The sequence below is a fragment of the Camelina sativa genome, chromosome 6 (assembly GCF_030686135.1).
Source record: "Camelina sativa cultivar CO46 ecotype springtype chromosome 6, ASM3068613v1".
NCBI classification, from domain to species: Eukaryota; Viridiplantae; Streptophyta; class Magnoliopsida; order Brassicales; family Brassicaceae; genus Camelina; species Camelina sativa.
The window spans coordinates 15,766,080-15,785,847 of record NC_141885.1 but is presented as its reverse complement, the minus strand read 5'-3'; the positions used below and the strand labels follow the sequence as shown (position 1 = coordinate 15,785,847).

The window sequence follows — 19,768 nt, the reverse complement described above, 5'->3', positions numbered from 1 at the left end:
TCTTCGAACAGGAAAGGTTTGATCTCGGATGGGAGTAAGAAAGAAAGATGGTTTAGGGTTTGTGGAAGAGAGAAGAAGATCGGCGGCCGCCTTAGGGTTTTAGGGTTTAGGAAGCGGCGACTGCTTTAGGGTTTAGGGTTAGAGGCTATCGTGCTGATAAGGTGTTGTAAACTAGAGAATTTAGGAAGTGAAATCTCTTAGTCTTATTGATTAATGTCGAGGTTACAAGTATATATAATAGAAGTACAAGGGCTAAAGTCCATAAAGCAATCGAGTACATAAGATAGGCCATGGGCCGTGAAGCAATGGCCATGAGCCGTAAAGCTATGCCGATGGGCCGTACATGTGCGGACAGTAAATGGGCCGTAAGGCTATGTCCTAACGGACTGTGAGCGGGCCGGTCTATGGAGTCCACAAGTGTTTTACAACAATATCTTCATTAAGAGTAAAAACGAAATTTTGTTTTTATTCTAAACAGATAGACACGTAGATCCCGGGTCAGATCTAACTTTTTTTTTTTTTCACCTTTTCGATACTAATAAAACATTTAACTTCCACTGTACTTTGCAAAAGGAAGTCATGGTCAAGTGGTCAAAAGTACGAAATGTTCCATAAATCTCGACCAGATTATTTTCTTTCCATAAATTTTGACCCGACTGTTTACATTAATAGTGATAATTGTAATAATAATTTTCATAGACTTGGTAATAAAGTTTCTTAAAATTGAACGATATTTCTTTATTCGTTTCTTTATCATTTCGAACTCAAAAGATTTATGTTTCCATAAATGTCAATTATTTACATTGATTATGATTATAATTAATTCTACTAATTAGCGAAATTATCTCTGACTTGGTAATCAAGTATTTAAAATTGAAAGACCAATTTCATTGAATATTCTTAAATTCCGCAATTTAATCAAATCAAACAGAATCTTACCAAATAAGGTTGTTTTACATTTACATCCTAAAATATAACAACACAATAAATAGTTAATACTCCTAAGATCTTGCAATCATAAAATATATAAAATTGAAATCCAACATACAACCTCCCTCATATATCGTGTTAGTTGAAACCAAAATATATTTTTCAACCATTTCAAATTTTATTTCAAATTTTATGAATTGTTATCTAATTAATAGGAGGGATTATTCGTTTCCAAGTTCACAAATTCACAATAATCGAAATCCCGTATAATCTTTATAATTGGTATCTAATTAAACTCATATTCTTCATTCTAAGACTTTCCTTAATAATAATAATATTCAATCATGCATATATTATTAATTCACGACATTATAATCTTACCTTAACTATTAGTTTCATTCACGGTGATTGAGCAAAAAAACCGCTTGAAGATTTCCAAATCTTACCTCTCCAATATTTTCTCAAATCAACTTAACCATAACCCTAGACGTCTAAGTCCTCTATAAATATGGTTATTCACTCGACTTTCTAACTCATCAAGCAATTCTCATTTTATCACATTTTTTTGTATCCATAAAAAATCTATGGTTCCTTCCTTTGACTTCCTCCAACCATGAAAGACAACATGGCGAGTTCGTGTGAGGGTCATTTATACATGAAAATTATACACAGCCAGAGTTGGTGAGGCGTTGGATATGGTATTGGTTTTGATATGCAAGTAAGATACCATAATTTAGTCAATTTTGTTATTATTTTTGTAATAACATTATATGCAATTACTAACAAAAACTGTTACCTCGTATACAGATTCATGCTTTAGTGAGAGAAGATATGAAGAAGATAATCCAGAAGTTGTCATATATTGTTATTATCCCATTCGTATATGTTATATCAATACTTGGATTCTTTACATTTATAAAGCGAAACAATGATAATATTTCTGTTATACTAATGCAACAAAAAAAAGAACAATCAATATATCATTCATGAAATCCTTTGTTCACAAATATCCCTACTATTGTAATCCTTTGTTCATATTGAATATCATTTTGTTGTGTCTTTCTAGCACCATCGATGCTACTCTATATATAATTGATCTCTTTTACTTTTTGTTTCAAATTTTATGTAGAAGACAAATTGTGTAACCTGTTTTTGTAATGTTTTGTGTACAAAAGCAAGCTTCACACATAAACTCATTTCATAATATTTTTTATCATATAAAATATTGGACAAAAATTTATGTAACCTGTTTTGTAATGTTCTTATCTACAAAAATTTGATGATTAATGGGAAGGGAAATGATAACATCAAACAACACTAAAATATATATTTTTTTATATTGGATTAACATATAAACATCTTAACACCAAAATTATTTTACAATATAATTAAAAAATAAAGGTTATGTAAAACTTTGCATATTAATATAACAAAATTTTTGCTTTGGCTATATAAGTTCACCAAAATTCCAAAAATTTAATCTTTACATTTTTTAAAAACAAAGAGCTGTCCTTACATAAATTCATTTTCCTATCTTTTTCTGTCTACCACATAAAATATAAATATTAAATTTGGAAATGAAATGTTAGTATTCCACTTATGAATTAAGCCATTCATTATTTTTTAAAATAAAAATATTATTGGAAAATTATTTACCCAGGTTAATTAACACCGATAATAGAACATTAATTCGAACATGCTTATTATTTAACTAACTGTCCTAATATGAAAAATAGAATGAAAACGATGATCAACACAAAAATAATAACTATACTACATACTAACAAAAATAAAACTGAATTACGAGATATGAAATAAAACTAAAATACAAAAACAATTATTATATTCCTCTGTCTTGGTTAATGGTTCTCCAAAAGGATATTTCTCATGTTAGGCGGTGAAAACTCTTTTATAAACAATTTTCTTCCGGTCTGGGGGACCAACCAAAAAATTCTATTTTAATTTAATGTTTGGTTGACAAAAAAAACAACTAAAATAGGAGACGGGCTAGACAGGACATGACGGATGTGTCATGTTTTCTGTTCCAAGTGGAAAAATACAATATAATTTTAACCAAAATCGAATCAAAAGACGATTGAAAATCTTTAATCACAAGATTTATTTATTTTTGAAATATAATCTTAATATCATCGGAATTATATTACCTAAATTTTGAGAAAATATCCTGTTTATTTATAGTATTAAGATGAGAAATAGTATACGTAAACTGAAAACGGGTAATTCGAATAATGAAAAACTATATATTGAACTATTTTTTTTTTAGAAAAAGAGACATGAATTTTAGATAAAAGTACAAAATCAGAAAATATATGTAGATAAATTCAATTGTCAAACTTTGACAAATTTGGATAAGAATTGACTATACAACAAGTAATTAACCACTTTGGAATGTGCACTTTGAAAATTTTGGTACTTTTGAAAACAATTATATAGTTTTTGAAAAATATAATGTTTTTGGATAATTTTAACTAATTAAATATAAAAAAAATATTCAACGAAGAACTCTGGTATTCCGTCTAAATATCTTACCCAATCTCTTTTAGTAAATATTGTCTAACGAGTAATTATTTAAAAGAGAACGAACATAAGTCAAAAAATTATGATGGATATATACATGACGAGATGAAATGAGAAGAGACTGGATGAGACGAAAAGAGATGAGACGGGATGGGTTGGGACGTGACGGGATGAGAGAGGAGGAGACGTGTTTCCCATTCTAAAGTGAACACGACTAGGTTTATTTTTCTAATTTACATGAAAAATAACGCACCTATGTTATATCACCCAGATTAATATATTTTTTAATCATTTTACAATTTAAAACTTATATGAAAATATTTTGTCCCGTGCTGCAGCACGGGTTACTACCTAGTATAAAAATATAAAAATGACATAATATCATTATTAAATTTTTTTATTAATAATTTAAAATTACAAATAGAAATATTGAGATATATTGAAATCTTTAAAAAAAAAATCTGCTAGATCTTAAGAGAAAGGTATACATCTAGAATAAGTAATGAAATATGTCTAATCTTAACAAATTATCCTCATATATCTATAATAATATTTCATATACATTACATCTAGCAGAAATAAAAATTTGATAAGGATGGAAATAACTCAATAAGTGTTGTTGTTTTGTACCTAATTAACATAAAGATGAGATCAATATATTTTAGTTATTAGATATTTACTTATACAAAAACATAACTTAAAATTTATATAAGGTGTTAATTGGTTATTCCGCTACTTTCGGCTCCATTCTTCTTTATTAAACCTTATCAATGATGGTATAAATTAAAGAATTGTTGATTTTGACATTTTCTTGGACTTCCTTGGACTTATATAAATCTGATTATTATATCAAAAGAATAAAACTATTATGCTCATCATTGATAGGTTTGAACTAAACGTTAAAAAAATATTTTGTTTGATATATTTTCTTATTATCATTGTTTCATACTCACATATTGTGTTGGTGTTTCTTGCAGATTTTTGGACTTGAAGACATATGCAAAAGTTCCATATTGTAGAAAGAAAGAAACAGTTCATGATGTAGACAAATCCCGTGTCATCTTCACCTTGAATGAATAATGTTATGTTACATTGAAAGAATAAAGTATCTAAATTGAGTTAGATGAAATATAATAAAATATATCTCTAGCCGGAAAAATGATTTTTAAAATATATACAAAATATTTGCCTCTCATCATCCATACACCTTCAGTATCTTTGATAGGAGTAAATTCCCACAGTTTACCAAGTAGCTCGCAACTGCCTTGTCTAACTGCCTATGCGGAAAAGAAAAATCCAAGGAGTCTTCTTGATTAGTTGTAGTAAGCCTCAAAATATTGAGGAAGAGTAGATCGAGTGATAATCAAACGATGGAGTAAAACAGAACACTACACTCAATCAGCGTTGGAGCTCAACAACAAACTCCATTTAGCAACAAAAAAACATAGCTACTTAGAGAAACAAAAAATTTACACAAGAGGAGTTTAAATATGGATTCTCATAACAAAATACGTAACACCAAATCTAACCTAACCTCTTGGATTGCATAATACAGATCTGGGTGAAAGGCGAACCATTTAAAGGATTCTTCACTGTAAGATATGAAGTTGTTCATCAAAGCGTGAACCTTCGAGAGTTTCTTCTCAAAAAAAAAAAAAAAACAATGGGTCACACACAATGAGATATAAAAAACTTCTTTATGTCATTAAGAACAGCCCAAATATCTTGACATCTTCAAACCTCAGTATTATTTTCCCTATTCGACCAAAAATGATAATCTTTGCACATAGCTGGAAGATGCTCACCACCACAACATGAATAGCAAAATTTAGTGCCACATTATGAACAAGCTAGGTTGAGCCAGACGTCACTGGGGATGCTTACTAATGACAATCTGCACCTAGTGCAATTTGCGTTCAAATGCATATGCATAAACATGAAACGAATATGTGATTTTGTACAAAAATATATACAAAAATAACAAATAGTTTTTTTTTGCAAAATATACTTGACAAATGTATGTTTAGAATATATACAAATAATTGATGATCTTTAAAATCCTTAGCAATCATATATCACAAACTAGGAAAACAGAAATAGCGGAATTGATATGTTGACCAAACAACTTCATAACCAAGTTACCTTAACCATGTTTTAACCATCGTCAATTAGAGCAGACCAGTAGATGAATCGGATTCAATCTCCAATATGGAACAGAAACAGAAAGTATTGTTCACATATATGAAACCAGCAAAAATATCAGAAACGGATGCATGGCCACTTCATCAAAAACTAGAAAGAAAAAAAAAAAGCAAATAAACATGCATGACTAACAAAAGTCACTATATATGAAAAAAGGATATAAATTAAAGAAAAAAGAGACAAAGAAGAGCCTGTAATTTCAAAAAATAGCTAGAAGGATAGCTGATTTTAGCCACTATATGTAATCTATAATGATACAATTTACAAATATAGATTAGTAAAACATTAAAAATTAAATACCAAATGGCTTTAGTCACATAAGAAGCACACACAACTGACAGGAGATAAATTTGTTCTCTTTTCAGGAAAATAAAGGGTCGTCCAAGAGAGCAGTTCCAAGGGATCATCAAGTCGCATATATCACACCAATATTTGTTATCATAAATCACATCATTCTCGCCGTGGCATAGAGAAAGAGGATGCTCATCACAGCTATGTTTTACCGTTTCAGGTAAATTAGCACAGTAAAAATCCAAATCAAAGTCACAAGTATCACAACATAGGACTCTAGGTTTCGCCATTTTGTTATGACACGAGCTGCAAGACTTGCCTTGCGTTTTGTAGTAAAATAAAGGATGTGAATGACCATCATGGAGCAATGGTTCTGATATTGAACCACAAAGAACATCTAGAATCCAATCACCAGAAATGTACCTAAAACCATTGGAGACTGTTCTACAAGCATCACACTCAAACCAGTTCTTGGAAGAATCTTTATCTCCGACGTGTAGCGTAAATGGTTTGTTGTTGAACACATGTCTCTTTTTTCTACGGAGATTTGCAAATCTTTCATGAAGAACATAACTGCATTGCCCACAACTGTAGCTAGGATCATACAGTATAGGAAGGATACACGCTTGACAACGTGTGATTTCATCAGAATGAGTAATGACACCATTCTTGTTGAGCATCAAATTATGGTTTTCATGACTGAAATGTTTTATAGTATTGTCATCGACCACCTGAAACGGTGCAATATCTTGATCAGTATCTCCGGCTGACCCTTCGAGTTCTAAACCATCCCATACATCGTCTCTTGTTGCACATTGTGGATGAACGACATAGTTGGGGCAAAAAGAGCAAGAATAAACTCGATAGTATCTATTCACACTTTGACGACAAACTCCACATTTGGAATACTGAGGACCAAGATGACGAGTGAGTGTGATGCGGTGATCATGACGATTGATGTTAATGACACGAGGTATATCAATGCATTTCCGATGGAATAAGTAACCACATTCAATACAGATATAAGGACATCCATCACCTTTCAAGCCACAAGCATTGCAAATAAACTCGACTCGTCTAGGCAAGAGACTTAACAAATGCTCGTGAGTCTTAAGATGTTCTATAGCAAGCGGTGGAGGATTCACCCCACAATAAACGCAGATGCTGAAATTGCAAATGGAACAATGATAAATCAAATGATCCGATCCTTCACAACACAAAAGACAAGTCTTTCAAGCATCATCATGTAGAGACTCAGTTACAAAATGCTCGAGAGTGTGAGCAGGATGAGAAGAATGGTTGACTTCTCGCGATATATTTATGCATTCAACGTGGAAATACACATCGCAATCAAGACAAACATAAGGATACCTACCTGAAACTGTTTTCTTGCAAACTCCACAAGGATCTTTCTTCACTTGTTTCTCCAAGAGAACAAGTGAATGGTTGTGGCATTTGGGATGTTCAATAGCAGCTAGTGGAGGTAGTAGTTTTCTCGCACAAGCTATATCGGTATGAAAGTCGCATATAGAACAATGATAGGTAGGACCAAACAAGAAACCTCCACAAAAAGCACACGTACCGTTTCCCCTGTAGTCGATTAAGCAAAGCGGGTGTTCAGGATGGGAAGGGTGATTGATCTCTGGTAAGGACTCTGCACAATCTTTGTGATACCAAACATGGTTACAGTTAGAGTCATTGCAACGGTAGCCACCATAGATGGGAGAGATTTGCTTGCAACCTTGATGAATGGTATAATGGATGCTTGTGAATCGGTAAATCTACTGATCTCTCCATTGTGTTTTTGTGTTTCAGATCTCGTTCTTTTTTTGGTCAACCTTTGTTTGGTTTTTTTGATATGTTCTATACGTATGTACTTGAATAAACAATGATATAAGCCACATCACAACGCCATCAAATATGGGCTGTATGCATGCATATATACAATGATCAACTATTAGAATAATAAACGGATTATATTATTTTGATAGAAAGACTTTTAAACATTATAAGTAACACAATTGTAAGAATCATTGTTAGAAAGTTTCAGAGAACATATTTGCGAAGAACAGCTTAAACTCTAAAAATGATAAACCTATGTAAAAAGTACACTTCGTCAGTGTAGCCAACCGTTCTCTTCAGCGTGCGCAACATACAAGTTAAATTTCTCTTCCGCATTTGGAATATCCAAAGATAAGTCATCAAGACTATCTTTGGTTCGACCAAACCCTTTTGTCATTTGGTTAGTAGTAATGACCCCTTCATCAAAACACTCCTGCAAGAGATAAAGCATTCGGTCGTTCTTCTTCTCCATTGCTATTACCAGAGCTTTCTTAACCACCTCATGGTTAAAAAACGGCATCCCTAGATCGCGTACGCATTGACAAGCCTCTGAAATCACTCCTCCTGTTTCGTACTCTTCTAACAGTTTCGAGATCTTGTCTTTAGCATCTTCCACTGCACAGCCTGTACCACCACCCCAGCTTCTCAAGAGTCTTTCTCCTGCGTGTTGAGCGGATATCAGAGACCGAGCTGAGCGGATGGTTTCACGTCCGGTTGATTTCGGTGGTAAGCTCTCTGAGATCTCTTCAAGATTAAGCGGAGCCAAGACATCATCGATCACAGCTCTAGCTAGAAACAGAGAAAGCTAGTGCGATGCTTCTAAGATGTCTAATGATATGTCTTCAATGGATTCGAGGAGCATGATGAAACCGTTTATGAAATCTTCTGTTGAGAACATCTCCATGTGAAGAGCAGAGATAAGTATAGAAGTCATCTCTTTCTCTTTGTTCTTCCTATCCATAGCAAGAGTGATTAGCTTCTTTAAGAACACTGAGTTATATTCAGGTGATCCTAAATCTTCAAGACTGTGGATTAACTCAGGAATGTCGTCGGAGAGGAAATATTCTTGAATTATTGTTACTGTGTCTTTCTTGTATCGTCTTAGCTTTTCATCTTCTTCAATTGGTAAGCCTACGTTTCGATCAGATGAGATGTCAAGAGAAAGGTCATCATCAAGACTCTCTGTCCCACCCCATATGTTCTGCACTAGTTCTGCGTGACGAGGAGCTGAGAGATATCTCTGTTCTGCAGTTACTATAACCTGAAACCCTAGAGAGGAACCCGGTAGAGTCTTCTTTGCTCTAGCTAGAAAAATCGGGGGAAGAATCTCATCGACGATGGCACGGGATATAAACAAAGCGAGGACGTTAACAGCATCAGGTATGTCCAAAGCAAGACCACCAACTGATTCAAGTAGTCTAATAAACCCAAACCTGATTTGATCAGGTGAAACAATAACAGCGTACAGTCGAGAGAGTAACACCGAAGCCTTCTCCTTCTCCTTAGCGCCTCTGTTCATGGCCATTGAAACAAGCGTCTTGACAAAATAAGGATGGTATTGGCTTAAACCAAGTTCCGTAAGGTCAGATGCAGCCACTTCAACATCCCCAGAGCTAAAGTAATCTTCGATGATGGTAACTACAAATATTTCGTAATCACCCAAACGGCCTAACACTGGCCAACCGGAAGGTGCGTATGAATCCTGTTTATAATCAAGTTGAAAATAAATCAAATGAGTAAAAAAGCATTTAAAAAAGAGAGAGTAGCACAACATTAATAAAACCGACGTAATAATACCTCTTCGTTAGCATCTTCATCATCTATACAAGAACAGTCTACTTCTGTGTCCAGAACCTTTCCCCAATTCTCTTTACCACAAGCAGCACCATCTGTTGAAAAAAGAGGAATTCAGTGACATGTAAACTTCAATTTTGTAAAGCAAAGAAGTATTTAATTTACTTAGTAACTGAATTGAACGTTTTATCTAACCTTTCTTTATTACAGCAAACGAAGGAGGAGACTTTGGAGATGATGACAGATTCTGAGTTGCTAATTCCAGTTTCTTCTGCTGTCCATTCGTCAAAAACCCTTCACCGGATGCCATTATCTAACACAGTCAAGATTTATGAATGATTAGAAAAGAAAAGAAAAATCACAAAACAGCAAGATAATCAATTTAAGAGCAAAACAGAGCAGTGATTGAACAATCTATCGAAAAAGATCTATGTTCATAAAGATTCAGGAGGATAAAAGTTCTTGGCGTTTTAGAATTCCACAAAGCCTAGTCTTTTTACCTTGTCCAACACGAAACACCTCTTCTAAGTTACAAACACTGACTCATGAGAGCTATACGAGTTTATTTTGCTATAATTAAATATCAAAGAATCAACTAAACGTAGCATATGAGGAAACCCAAATCCAGCAATGGAATAATTATACATACCAGCGATTATAACTAGACGAATACGATCCAACTCGTGAATCAAACTCTTCTGTAGCACTGTGCTTGGCCCGGATCTCGAGCTAAGACAGGGAAGAAGAACAAGCGATCAGAGCTCCACTAACGAAACACAAACTCCTCAGGTAAGAAGAAAAATCACCTACTAGAGTCTCTTAGAAGTCTCTCAAGCTCGACGAGAATATAAATAGATGAGAGAATCGTCGGTGTTTGCAAAATTGGCAATAATAAGAAGAAAAGGAAATGTTAAGGGATTTGCCAAAAGTAATAAAGTAATTTACCTATTTTGAATTTGGTTTTATTGTATTTTCACTCGGGAAAAAAAGGAAACAAAAATTTCTTTAGAACTCCATTTTTTTGCATTATCAGGACTAAGTAAACTGTGTGATATGATTTGTTGGTACAATGATGATAATTTAAACCATGTTAGGACGCTGAGGAAGAAGAAGGTTGTAAAACTTGTTTTGCAAGAAAAAGCTCTTCCCTTTGCTATCTACTGCTTTTTTCCACCCACACCATCCACCATTGACGATCTTCTTGTGATCCTCACTCCCTGTGTAATGCGGATCCAGGATCAGGAACGCGCAATCCCCGCTTCCTTCATCGTAATCCACTCCCAGTAGTGTGTATGCAAGAACCCCACCTCCTGAATAAACCAATACACAAGAGACGGTTTTGTGATGTCAAGGTACCAATACTGAATGAGTATAATGGGTCGGATATTCACACGGATCCTTCAAGAATAGTCGTCTAATCCTTTTTACACAGGGTTTACGCTTCACTTATGCTAAAGTATATCAGAGTGATTTGGCTTTGACTTACCGATCATTATTGGAGTTCCTTGGTTCTCAAAGTGCATAGCTATCTCACGGCATTTCTCTGGGAGCTCCGATCCAGATCTGCAGTTCATGATTTTGCAACTTACCTGTCAAAAAGGACCTTCAAAACTATCAACGTCGATCAACTATACTGGAATGCAGGGTTTTTGGATTTAGGTAAAAGATATAGACGCAGTTTCAAGTTGATGGTGAAATTCTACTATTCGATTTTTTGTCATAAGATGTAACAGGTGTCAGAATATATATTCAAATGAGGAAGTTCAGAGTAGAAGACTTACACCAAGAAGTTTATCCAGTACAAAACTCAACTCTATGGCTCCAATCCACTCGCGCGATCCTATAAACGAAGGATCCTTGTCACCTATTTCCACGAGTGTCTGCTGTATTTCCCTGAGAATCCAAATAGTGGTGCTTAATGGATCGAGAGATGGAAGAGGCAGTATTGATATATTGTTTCAAACCTATGTGAAGGAACAGCAATGGATGTATAGTGCTGAAGTCTGAACCAGGAGATGATAGTTTGCAATGATCGGTAAGCACAGCCCCATCCCTGGGACAAGAGAAAATTAGTATTAGGAGTAGACACTATATTCAACTTTCTACGATGAAATAGCAAAACTTGAAGCGTAACAAAAAGTCGTGCCAGTAATTAGTAAGGAATTCTGATTTCCAGTGAAGTGTAAAAGATTCCAGTTACTTAGCACAAGGCGGTTATTCCCTATTTTCAGCTTAAGATTATTTAAGTTTCCACATTATCCATCAGCTACAGTAAGGTTTTTGGATTGTCACAGTATTTTGAAACTTTGGAAGAATGAGAAATGATATACCGAGTCATCAAAGCCATCCTGAAGATAATGATAATACTCATAAGAACCTTGGATAAGTGATGCCACACCCTCAGAGACTGCATAAAAAATGCAAAAATTACAAAAACGAATAGCTAGAACAAAGCATCAATGACGAAAAGAAAGGCATACATAGTGCTAACCTCCACTGCTAGGGATTCCAATATGCACATCTTTGAGCAAGATGGAACCTGGCAATGCCCAAGTCATTTAAAAATTAGAGTCATTCCAAATACTGAGACACAAAGAGAAAAAAAAACAAGGCAGATCTATGTACCCCTTTTCTTTACGTTGCTCCTTGAGTCATCATTCACAGACAAATCCAAGGCATTAGCAGTTCTTAGGAGTGGACGATCTAATGGAAGACCAAGCCTCAAGTGTAGAGATTTTCTAACATCGACTGCAAAGAAAGTCAAGAGCAAGAACAATATATCATATACTGTAACGTGAATGAGACTGCACTAAAAGCTTTAGAGGATCAAAATTTGTGTGGAAGTGCTAGTTCAAAAACACAGCAGAATGATAAGCTGATAATTTTAAGGCTTTGCTATAGATACCTTCAACTCTAGTTAAAGAAAGGAATATGTATCATTTCAATATTAGCATGACTCTATGCAGCCCTCTTCAAACGTAAATACAATAATTACCTTGCTTCATTTCAGTCTCCCCGTAGTTAAGCTCGTATATTGTCGTTATTGGATGTAATACTCCAGGTGGATTAAAGTGATATATACGCAACTGTAAAAGTAAAGCGACCCTTGAGATAGTCAGGAAAAAATATGGATAGTTCAAAGAGGGATGAAAGTGACAAATACAATCTTATCTTCCTAGCTATGAAAAAAATATGATGGCACCACCAGCTCCAACATAATGAAACTATGGGAAATTATAACTTGGGAAAAATTGTGTTAGATAACTAAAATGAAGTAAACGTCGGTCTACCTGAGGATGTTCCATCAAGAGATATGGTAAGATAATCTTCTTCAGGGAATATAGCTGATCAACCAAAGCAGGGATAACTAAATTTGAGACCGCATGCATTAGTTGAAGATGCTTGGGTGCATAAGTAAGTACATCAAGATTCAAATCAACAACAATGAGCCTTGCTTCTTCCATAGCTGTAAGAAGGGTACAAATTTAAGATATAAGAACAACACACATGCGCATTTTAGTGCCTTTAATACCTTCTTAATAAATAATCTATATTTGAAGTTTCTACCTGGAAAATATTCGGCAACAGGAGCACCAGAGGTTGGAGATTTTTCAGATCTATTAAGCAGAACAGATATGTGGATTTTATCTGCATTCTAAGAAGAACGAATGTGATGGGAGGAGTATCGAAAAATATTCAGGAAGTAGCAACAGAAACAGTGATATGAACGGTAAAAATTCTCGGTTTACTTACCTCAGCGGAATTTACTGCTGCAGCAGTTTTGCTATTCTGACAAAAATATGAACATGACAACATCTTAATGTCAGATACTTGGTCAGCAGCAGGAAGCCGGTTAATATTTGACGCATCAGCACCGAAACCCAAATCTTTACCGCGGAGGACAACTGGCTTTGGAGCATCTCCAGAAGCTTTCTTTAAGGTCTCTGCTATGTACACAGCACATGGTTCTTTAAACAGAGTAACAACTGCATCAACTGCCTCTGAAAACTTCTCCTTCGAATCTGAAAAAAAAAAGATAACAGTAAACTTGAGAAACAAAAAATACACATGGAAGACAAATAACAGAAATTAAGGATCATACCAGAGGGCGAGCTTGCGGGAAAATAGAATGGCAACTTGATTGGAAGCTCACAATGAAGCAAGCAACCGTTCTCCCATAAATACTTTCCAGACTTATCCTCATACACAACGGAAGCAACAGGCTCTAGCTTTGTTGCTTTTTCGGTTTTAGAGATGAAGAAGTGAATGGTACCAGTTCCTACATCGCAACTAGCCCCAACCATCTTTTCATCATCTAACTCTCCACCTTCAGATAAATGTTTTCGCAATCTACGAGCTGCTCTAACCGCCTCACCTGCGCTTTTCTCAGCATCAGAATCTCCAACTATCAAACCCCCAATGACTTCAAAACCTTTTGGTAGTAGCTTCCGCAGATCATCTGATATGAAGCACAAAAAGTCATTAAAGACAAGGTTTTAAGGATGGCTACTTTGGTTTCTTAATTCCTCACTCTATGAACAACCATTACAAAACAATTGATCAATCAATTAAAAATTTCAACTTTCTTAATCAAAAGCAGGAATCAACGCAATTGAACAATCCAGTTTCACTAATCGGCATAATCAAAGCTGTCTCCTTACCAGATTCTTGCTGGAAATCAAGGGAGTGATGAATACATCGAAAGGTGGAGACGACGGTGAAAGGCGGGAAAAATGGGGAACCAATGAGCCATTGGAGAGTTCCAGGTTGGTTCCCTGAGAGAAGCAGCTTTTGGCAAAGGACTCGTACGGTCGCTGTCTCGCTCGAAGGAGCCATCTCGGATCCAAAACCAAGCAGACTAAAATCAGTTTTCACTTCCCTTCGATGATTTTATCGTGTCGTGAGACTTAATGGCGACCATTATATGGGCCTAGCCCAATATGTTCGTTTTAGCCCATTTAAATTGTATATTAACCTTTCCTAACAATCCAAATTAAACCAATTTTTTTTTTTTTTTTTAGTTTCTGCTTTCCATTATAATTAACCCGATTGTAAATGATTACATCAATGATAAAAGGAGGAACATCGAAATGAAATAAGACATTTTTGTTCTCTAGAAAGTTATGTTTAGCCAAAAGATCAGCTGGTTGATTGTTTGTACGACTAGTCCAAAGGAAGAGAACTTTATCGAATTGCTTTTGCCAACCGCGTAACTCCTGAATCCAGTTAAAACATCCAAAATTTAACACTTTGCTTGTTTGCAATCTCCTTCAAAGATTACTTTCCGATATCCCTGACTCCAACCATGTCGCATAGTTAGAACCAGTGCATGAAGTTCACATTCAAGTGGGCAATTGAGTGCAACACCTAAAGCTTGACTCGCTCCTTTAAAGTACTTTTTCATCTCGTAGTATCTAACCTGCTTTTGAAGGAATGCTTAAGTTTCTCAAAGCACCATTAACATTACATTTTATCCAACCATGTATTGGTGATCGCCAAATTTTTTGTTGTCACGGCCTTTTTTGGTAATTTTGGGTACAAATGCATGTTTATATAATTAGAAAAATTAAATTGATGGATTAACTAAATATTATGCGGTATTTAATTATAAAAAAATATGAATTGAATAGTTTTAATAATGATGTAAAAAATTTAATAAAACTTTAATATAGTTAATCTGAGAAGAAAATATCAAAAAGATGGATGCCACTTATAGCATCATGTCCACCAACTCAGCATCGCCTGCAGGAAATCATAAGAAGCCATTGGCAGGCAGGAAATCATAAGAAGCTATTGGCAAGAAATCTCAATTGTGGTGGACCTTTGCTTGGAAGCCAATAAGATACGTCATTAAAGATTTTTCTCTAGTCACCAGTTTGAACTGCAAACCAGCAAGCAAGACCTTGGGTGCTAGAAAAGAGAAAGGAGAAATTCAAAAATATTTGTTTGGAAAGTTGAAGACTGAACCGACATCGTAAAATATTGTATGCATCCTAAACAACAAACATAGCACTTTTACTAATCATTGAAGGGATACTATGTCCGACTAGTGGTAGTATATTGATCGGACACGAGGTAGTAGAGATGCTTAGTGATATTGAAGAATACCTGAACTATCCATGGGGATGGGAATCATTCCTACTAACCATTCTAAGAGTAACGACAAAGCATCTTTTCCACTACGCTGCTCAAAAATCAGTTGTGGTGCAAAGATTTGCTCATGCTATAATAAGTTTTTTCAAATCTAGTAAAATGAGATATAGAAAAACACGAGGTATCGGTAGAAGACATATTAAAGAGTGCAGCCATTTCATCGTTAATCTCATGTACTAATAAACTTGACTCGAAAATCAAGCATCACTATACAATTTCTTATGAAAATGAATCTTAAAGTGTAACGATAAAGAAAAAAATGAAAGTATATATATATATATATATGTATATTCTATATTTCTATATACATCTATTTACACAAATATGTGAATGAATTTTATTTGATAATCAAAAGGTAAGTAAATTATTGAAAATGATGTTATTAATTTTATTACAATTTTATAAGATTCTAAATAGACTTGAACTTTAAAAGTGTGTCTGAAATTAGTTCTCATGTATGTAAATATCTCTACAAATTAAAAGTTAGCATATTCATTTAAAACTTAGATTTATAATACAACCCTGAGATCATGTATCCAAGTCCAAACTATTCTCTAATTTAAACAATGTAGGAATAAATACACTAACCAATAAAACGCTCAACAAAAAATGTACAAATTAATCAATTGTTTGATCAATCTTTATTTAGTACGAATCAGTATTTATTATTCTATTTTTTTTTATGAAATACAATAACTTGATATAATTCTTTTGTTATGTTGTTGTTTATATCCTTACCAAACAAAGATTAGTGTGATGAATTCACGTTTAGTGATATCATAGGTACTTGACTCAAAAAATACATGATTGCATTAGGCTTATTACGGCGAACATAAAGATTTCACAAAATCAGTAAAAAGTTTGAAGTGAAGAGGTTTTAATTAATATCATTATTCAGAAAATTATTTTTTGAAAGTGAAGAGGTTTTTAAGTTATTTACCATTTATACGTGATAAAATAGACCATTTTCTTAGACTTTTTTAAAATTAATCTTCAGGATAATTTTTCTATCATTCCAGCATATGTTGATATCGCTCTACTAAATGGGATTTCCACCACCTTAACTGGTAACATTTTCAGTCAATAACTTTTTAGTAATAAATGATTTGAATTAAGCATATTTTTAAAATGAATATTATAATATAATGCATGATAATATCTTAAGCTAAAAGACTTCAAAAAGTTCTAAGATTCATGATAATATTTTTTGTGTGTCCATATTAAAATACAAAATATTAATATAAGTAGCCAATAAAATTTTGGTTGAAGAAGAAGCCTAGTGCTAGACTTATATTTTACGAATAAGAGTAAATAAATTATTTAGATAATCGAAATTGTCTATATATGTCCTGTAAGCGTCACTTGCTCCGAAAACCAAGGGAGGAAAGGTCCACGTTAACGGCCAACTATACATGATTTGTTCTAGAAATCAGTTTTTGATATTAGCTAGATTTGATCAAAATTTAAGAGTGTAACTCATCAATTTCGAATTCTAGACGATGCAACCTTTGTTTGAAAACAACTATACATATCTTACTAATACCTTTTTAAACCTAAGAAAAATCATTATATCCAAAATGTTCATAATATTGGTCTCCCCCAATCCCCATAGAAAAGTACTGGTGTCATTAGACTGTTACGTATACGTACTATTGGATATAGACAAATCGCAAGAGAAAAAAGAATAAACCTATCATTATTAGTGACAGATAAGATCGGAAAAATTTGCTGATATTTGTGATAAAATACGTGAAAACAAATCATGAGAATTAGCAATAGCAGCTTCAAATCCAAAAAAGAAGTCGTTTGTATGCGCGTTACGTATTTTTCATGCAAATTGATAAAACATCACAATGAAACCAAACTTATTTCTTTTATTAAAATACTAATGCAATATAATATTAGAATTTGTATCGGCAACATATACCATTGTGATAATATACTTTGATCGTATTTATCATCAATAAGACAATAATCCAATTCTGATGTCCCACAAATGATCAACAACTAGTATGTATATGTTACAGCTCTGATCTGTTATCGTATGGAAATATTTTAAATGCTTTTTGTATACGAAGAGTAAATCCTAAAGCAATCGATCTTAGTTAACTTGCAATATAATTTAGCCAAAATCTCCAAGAAACCACCCGTTCCATTTAACCTCCCAAATAGTGAATATAAAATTAATATCAAATCCATGACGACATCGATTAACACCAAATATATAAACTAAAGAAAATATCGTATATATAACTAGAAAGTAGCCCAACACAATACGTGGTTTATATATGCATTATTAACTTGAAATATAAAATGAAGTTTCTATTTAATTATATATGAAATGTACAGATGTAATTATTAATATATGTCTTAAAAGTAATATTCATAATACTACGGTTCAACTACAATTTATAATTTATATATGATATATATTGTTTCATAGAAGGATCATGAAAAAGAGGAAAGTTAAATTACATATTACTAAATATTTTTGATTACAATATATTGTTGAAAGTATTTAAACAATATGTTACTACAGTAATAAGATCATTACTTACAGCAAAGTCAACTATATATGGTATTTTCGTTAAACATTTAAGATAAACTATATTTTTTAATATATTTTTTTCTTTTTCAGAAAAATGTAAGATCTTACTTAATTATTTTGATAGATAATTTTATGTTGTCCTATATATTAATTTTATTGTCATCATCTAAAAGTAAAAGTTAACAAAAAATAGTTTTATATATGATAATTTAAATTTAAAATAATTTATTAAAACGATATCACAAAACAAATATCTTATACTATAAGTTTAACCAATCTTTATAAAAAAAAATCACGAAAAGAAAAGTGTGTGAAATTTAATATATTTTTTATTTTCTAATCATTTTAATATAAATAGTTTAATTAACAATAAATTAAATTTTGAAATTATTGTTTTCTGTTATATTATCGGGTGATAAAACAATTATGTTATGATACAATTATGTTTTTTTAGTACATATGGTTTAAAGTCAATCAAACTGTAAATTATAAATTACTATTAAATACAAATTTGAGTTGTGTCTTTAATACAATATATATGATTATTGAATATAATGTAATATATATATATATATTTATTTATTAGAAAATCTTCTATATTTTTAAACTAGTCTTTCATAAATAAATTTGGTTTTAGTTTTTACTTTAAAATTATGAAACCATTTTGTATTTTTATTTGGTTTCAATTTGTTTATATTTTTTAGTTGGGTTGATCAATATTTTTTATAGGTTCTATGGTGTATAATTTCATTATAAAATATATTAGATGCTAAAACTAAAAAATGGAGGCAATAATATATTTTTGTAACAATGTTGAAAAAAATCAAAACGCAAACTATACAATAATTATCTTTTTTTAACAAACTATACACCACATAATATACAAATAAAATAAAGTCAAATAAAAAATAGACTGTTAAAATTAAAATTAATGATAATGACATGTGTCACAAAAGTAAAGTGTCAAATGTCACATTATTAGGTAAAGTTAGAAAAAACATTCTCTTATTATATAAGACTAGAATAGTTTCCGCGCTACGCCGCATGATTGTTTTTATTTTATTTTATTTTAGTTATATTTTTGTGTTTTGTTTTTTTTTCCGATTTCATAATATAATATATGTTGTTGGAAATCAAGTTTCATTAGTTCGTAATTTTGTTTTTTTTGTTATTATAATTTACATCATCTTAGGATACTTGAGTTTTTAATTTCATAAATTTAAAGATTTCAAACTCTTAGTTCTTGATTTGTTTCTCATTTACAAACCCTCTTAAACAAATAGAATTCATGATGCTTTGGTACATAATTTTAGGCTATTTTTTGCTTTAAAACTAATGTGATACTATCATACAAAACATTTGTAAAATATGATATTAATGATGATGGAAATATAAAAGAGATTACAATGATGGAGATCATTTTTTTGTACAATCGAACACAATGTTTTGTATTTATTTTAGATAAATTAA

At 32.5% G+C, this 19,768-nt stretch overlaps 2 protein-coding genes and 1 pseudogene across 5 annotated transcripts; all 3 read right to left on the bottom strand.

The window, feature by feature from the left end:
- Nucleotides 1–5,834: 5,834 nt before the first annotated feature.
- On the bottom strand, nt 5,835–7,762 carry LOC147942640 (uncharacterized; annotated as a pseudogene).
- Nucleotides 7,763–7,915: 153 nt separating this feature from the next.
- Nucleotides 7,916–10,373, bottom strand: LOC104791054 (MA3 DOMAIN-CONTAINING TRANSLATION REGULATORY FACTOR 1-like). Its single transcript, XM_087453091.1, has 4 exons — nt 10,247–10,373; nt 9,793–9,910; nt 9,601–9,692; nt 7,916–9,505 (listed from the first exon to the last, which is right to left on the bottom strand). Exons 2-4 carry the CDS (start codon nt 9,905–9,907, stop codon nt 8,609–8,611), a joined length of 1,104 nt encoding a protein of 367 aa, XP_087309217.1. The 5' UTR covers nt 9,908–9,910; nt 10,247–10,373; the 3' UTR covers nt 7,916–8,608.
- A 172-nt stretch (nt 10,374–10,545) lies between these two features.
- Nucleotides 10,546–14,494, bottom strand: LOC104791053 (putative Ufm1-specific protease). Of its 4 annotated transcripts, none has more exons than XR_015559079.1 (13): nt 14,259–14,494; nt 13,700–14,056; nt 13,351–13,619; nt 13,165–13,252; nt 12,888–13,063; nt 12,593–12,683; nt 12,223–12,345; nt 12,089–12,136; nt 11,928–12,004; nt 11,562–11,650; nt 11,379–11,490; nt 11,084–11,200; nt 10,546–10,907 (listed from the first exon to the last, which is right to left on the bottom strand). XR_015559079.1 is itself a non-coding variant. In XM_010516853.3 (13 exons), exons 1-13 carry the CDS (start codon nt 14,431–14,433, stop codon nt 10,678–10,680), a joined length of 1,938 nt encoding a protein of 645 aa, XP_010515155.1. In that variant the 5' UTR covers nt 14,434–14,494; the 3' UTR covers nt 10,546–10,677. The 4 variants fall into 4 exon arrangements, 3 of the variants coding, with proteins under 3 accessions (XP_010515155.1, XP_087309215.1, XP_087309216.1); XM_010516853.3 differs by having other exon boundaries at nt 11,084–11,186; XM_087453089.1 differs by having other exon boundaries at nt 11,084–11,160.
- Between the last annotated feature and the right edge of the window lie 5,274 nt (nt 14,495–19,768).

What these genes read in the sequence shown, in the direction of transcription:
- LOC104791054 (XM_087453091.1), bottom strand. Translation starts at nt 9,907, where the DNA reads ATGGCATCCGGTGAAGGGTTTTTGACGAATGGACAGCAGAAGAAACTG. An exon ending in GTTTGCTGTAATAAAGAAAG is followed by an intron (nt 9,693 to 9,792) that starts GTTAGATAAAAC and finishes TTTTTTCAACAG; the next exon opens with ATGGTGCTGCTTGTGGTAAA. An exon ending in ATGAAGATGCTAACGAAGAG is followed by an intron (nt 9,506 to 9,600) that starts GTATTATTACGT and finishes GATTATAAACAG; the next exon opens with GATTCATACGCACCTTCCGG.
- LOC104791053 (XM_010516853.3), bottom strand. Translation starts at nt 14,433, where the DNA reads ATGGCTCCTTCGAGCGAGACAGCGACCGTACGAGTCCTTTGCCAAAAG. An exon ending in GGAGACTGAAATGAAGCAAG is followed by an intron (nt 12,346 to 12,592) that starts GTAATTATTGTA and finishes CTTTCTTTGCAG; the next exon opens with TCGATGTTAGAAAATCTCTA. An exon ending in TACTGGATAAACTTCTTGGT is followed by an intron (nt 11,187 to 11,378) that starts GTAAGTCTTCTA and finishes CCTTTTTGACAG; the next exon opens with GTAAGTTGCAAAATCATGAA.